We start from the raw sequence: 3,021 nt of genomic DNA, 5'->3' as shown, positions 1-3,021 counted from the left end.
TTTTTCCCAAAACCCTTAAAGGACACTTTAATGTCCTATTAGGTTACCATTCTAGTGCTATGGTTGGTTGGTGTGTGTGTGTGTGTGTGTGTGTGTGTGTGTGTGAGAGAGAGAGAGAGAGAGAGAGAGAGAGGTGTTTAAACTAGGTTCCTACACCTTGAGGCGCACAATCTAACACGGGCCGCCCTCCTCAATAACAATATTTATTTTGTTATGATTGTGAAAAGGTATTTGAATTCAAAGCAAACAAGGCAATCTTTCCAATTATCAAGCCAAACATTATAACAACTTTTAAACAGTACTATAACTCTTAGGGTAAACAGCAAGTATATAATACACAATTTGGACACAAGTATAAAGCAAACAAGGCAATCTCTCCAATTATCAAGCCATTGTGAAAAGGTATTTGAATCTAAAGCAAACAAGGCAACCTTTACAATTATCAAGCCGTCCATTATAACAACTTTTAAACAGTATTATAACTCTTAGGGTAAACAGCAAGTATATAATACACAATTTAGACACAAGTATACTCTACATCTTGACAGAGGAAGCAGGCCATATTCAAATGCACAGAACAGGCTCTTTAAGGAGAAGCCTCAAGGTTTGGCACAAAGGATACAAAGTCCTGCACCAAGAAAGGAGGCTGTGTAATGATCACCCTTCGCCACATCCGCGCCACCACGTTGAATATCAGCATGCTGACGCTGTTTGTCAAGTAGATCAGGTTCTGAATGCTTGTGCAATGGAAATGCACGCCTGTCACAAACTCTTGTACTAGCTCTTCCGGCATCCGGCTTAGCGCGCTCCACGAGCATGCACTCATAGTCGGCACGCTCCGATTGTCGGCCGCCGCCCCAACCGTCGAATTTGGCGCAGAGCACAAACTCATTGAACATTGGTCTTCCTCCACTAGCTGCCATATCTTGATTCCTGTAGTGAGTACGTGAAGCCGTCGCAGTCCTTTCCGCTTGTTGACAGTGTGGTGTTTTCCGACGCCGCTCACTAATACCAATCGCCCACAGCACTCCACCATGTGAGGACTCGTGAATTGATACCGCCTTGGCGGTAGTATGCGCCACCACTTTTGCTTTGCAAGGTGATACACATAGATGCCGTCGCGCATTTGCCAAGTGAGGAAATACAACGAGCCGCTGCAGTGCAAGACTTGCTCTATTCTGTGATCAGATGGGACATTCCCCGTTGTAGTTACTCTCCAAGCATCGGTAAGTGAGTCGTACTCTTCCGTCATCATTCCGGAGCCCCATGTGCGTCGAGATTGGGTTCGCACTACGATCTTGTAGTGCACAGGAAGCTGCAGTGCGTGAGCATTTTCATTTGCAACACTGTCTAGGATGACCATTCCGACCAGGCCGCGCAGGGGGAAGTTTAAAGGGAAGGAACCAATCATGGGGGGCAAGCACTTCCACTCTTTGGTGAAAGGGTTACCAACCCACAGAGAAACTGAGGTCTTTTCAACCATTGCAGAGAAGCCCATATGGTAATGGTAGCAAATGAGTCCGCCTGCGGTGGCGCAATACGAAATGCAGCCAAAGTTGGGCGGAAAGGGAAGGAATGTATTGAGGAGAGTCACTGTTTTGCTCAATTCTAGATTGAATACAACTGAGAGAGAACTAACATGTGAAGACCTCGACTGTGCATCATGAGGCCTTCCCAGCATGATGAGCCATGTTTCTGGCATCATCATGCGTGCGTGCAGCCTTCGGAAGAGCGGCCGAAATGGCGCTGCATTCCAAAACCGACACACTGCCCGAAATCTGAAAAGGGAGGCCATCGGCAAGCATGCGAGAATTCTCTCTAGCAATTCTGTGGGTAGAGAATTCCACACAGAGGGATCCAATGCCGGGGCGCTCAGGGCGGTACCATTTGCACCGCCGCCATGCATGCACAGGCATTGATTTGCATCATCTTTGTCGAAATCGACATGGATGAATTCGGATTTTTTGAACTGCTGATGTTGACAAGCATGTTCGACATGGCGTCTGCGCTTGCGCATACCCATGAGGAGATCAATAAGCTCTGAACTGTTGAAGTGGTCGATGGCCGCATGCTTCTGTGCCCGACGTCCAGCAGGCAAGTGATTCCACTCAGCGCAACCGCTGGCAGACTCAGAAGCGCAGCTGCAGGCCATGCACTGTTTATCTGAGTGCAATTCTACATTGAAGGGGGGCTGCTGCAGCTCCATGGCTCTCACAGAGAGAGAGAGAGAGAGAGAGCGCCCACTGCCTAGTTCAATTATTAGCAAGCAAGACTTGCGGAGCCATATCTACAACAGGAAGTTATGTGGGCGAATCCAAGCAAGAGCACAAAACGAAAGGCCATTGGAGGTAGGGTGTGTGTGTTTTTTGTCGGTAAGAGAGAGACGGGAGCGGTGTAGAGTGACTATTTGTAGGGGCCGCTTGCGTGGCATTGCGTGCGTATGTGTGTGTGTGTGTGAGAGAGAGAGAGTCCAGTGGACAGCTACCATACATGGCAAGTGGGGCACATTTGGTATCAAATCCTTGATCCAGCCGGATCAATCCAAGTCATACCAACACTCACTTTTTGAGCTCTCCCCTTTTGGGCATCTCAGCTAGCCTGCTAGGCTATAACTAGTTTATTTACTCGTCTCATTCACCACCTATCCAATGGCACATTTGCAGGGGCAAGGGTTTAACCCTTGCCCCTTTCCATAAGCAAACTCTGCTAGCACCAAATCGATTTTCGATAGAGTTGGCAAAAGCACTCTGCTATTGCTAGCAAAGAAACCGTTTCACGCTCTGTGTAGTTAGACATGTTCTTGTCATGTCTGTGCGATTTTGTTCTTGTCATGTCAAATTCATGCGGATATGTCATTCTTTCCATCTATCGGCACACTTTGACAACATATCTAGACAGTTTGCACCTAAATGTTTGTTTGTTTCTCTATATGTCTGTCTACCAATTTGCTTGTCTATGTCTATGTGTTGCGATTGTGGAATGTGAGTATCTATTTGTCTGTCTATCTATTCATCTGCTTAC

At 47.0% G+C, this 3,021-nt stretch overlaps 1 protein-coding gene across 1 annotated transcript; it reads right to left on the bottom strand.

Annotated features, from left to right (window-relative positions):
* Positions 1-357: 357 nt before the first annotated feature.
* Positions 358-2,380, bottom strand: LOC147418884 (F-box/kelch-repeat protein At5g15710-like). The gene has a single exon (XM_086506223.1). The coding sequence runs from the start codon at positions 2,204-2,206 to the stop codon at positions 587-589; it is 1,620 nt and encodes a 539-aa protein (XP_086362349.1). The 5' UTR covers positions 2,207-2,380; the 3' UTR covers positions 358-586.
* Positions 2,381-3,021: the final 641 nt, after the last annotated feature.

Source organism: Adiantum capillus-veneris, chromosome 29, assembly GCF_014529385.1.
Source record: "Adiantum capillus-veneris isolate H3 chromosome 29, ASM1452938v2, whole genome shotgun sequence".
In the NCBI taxonomy this organism is placed as follows: Eukaryota; Viridiplantae; Streptophyta; class Polypodiopsida; order Polypodiales; family Pteridaceae; genus Adiantum; species Adiantum capillus-veneris.
This window is presented reverse-complemented; position numbering and strand designations above follow the sequence as displayed.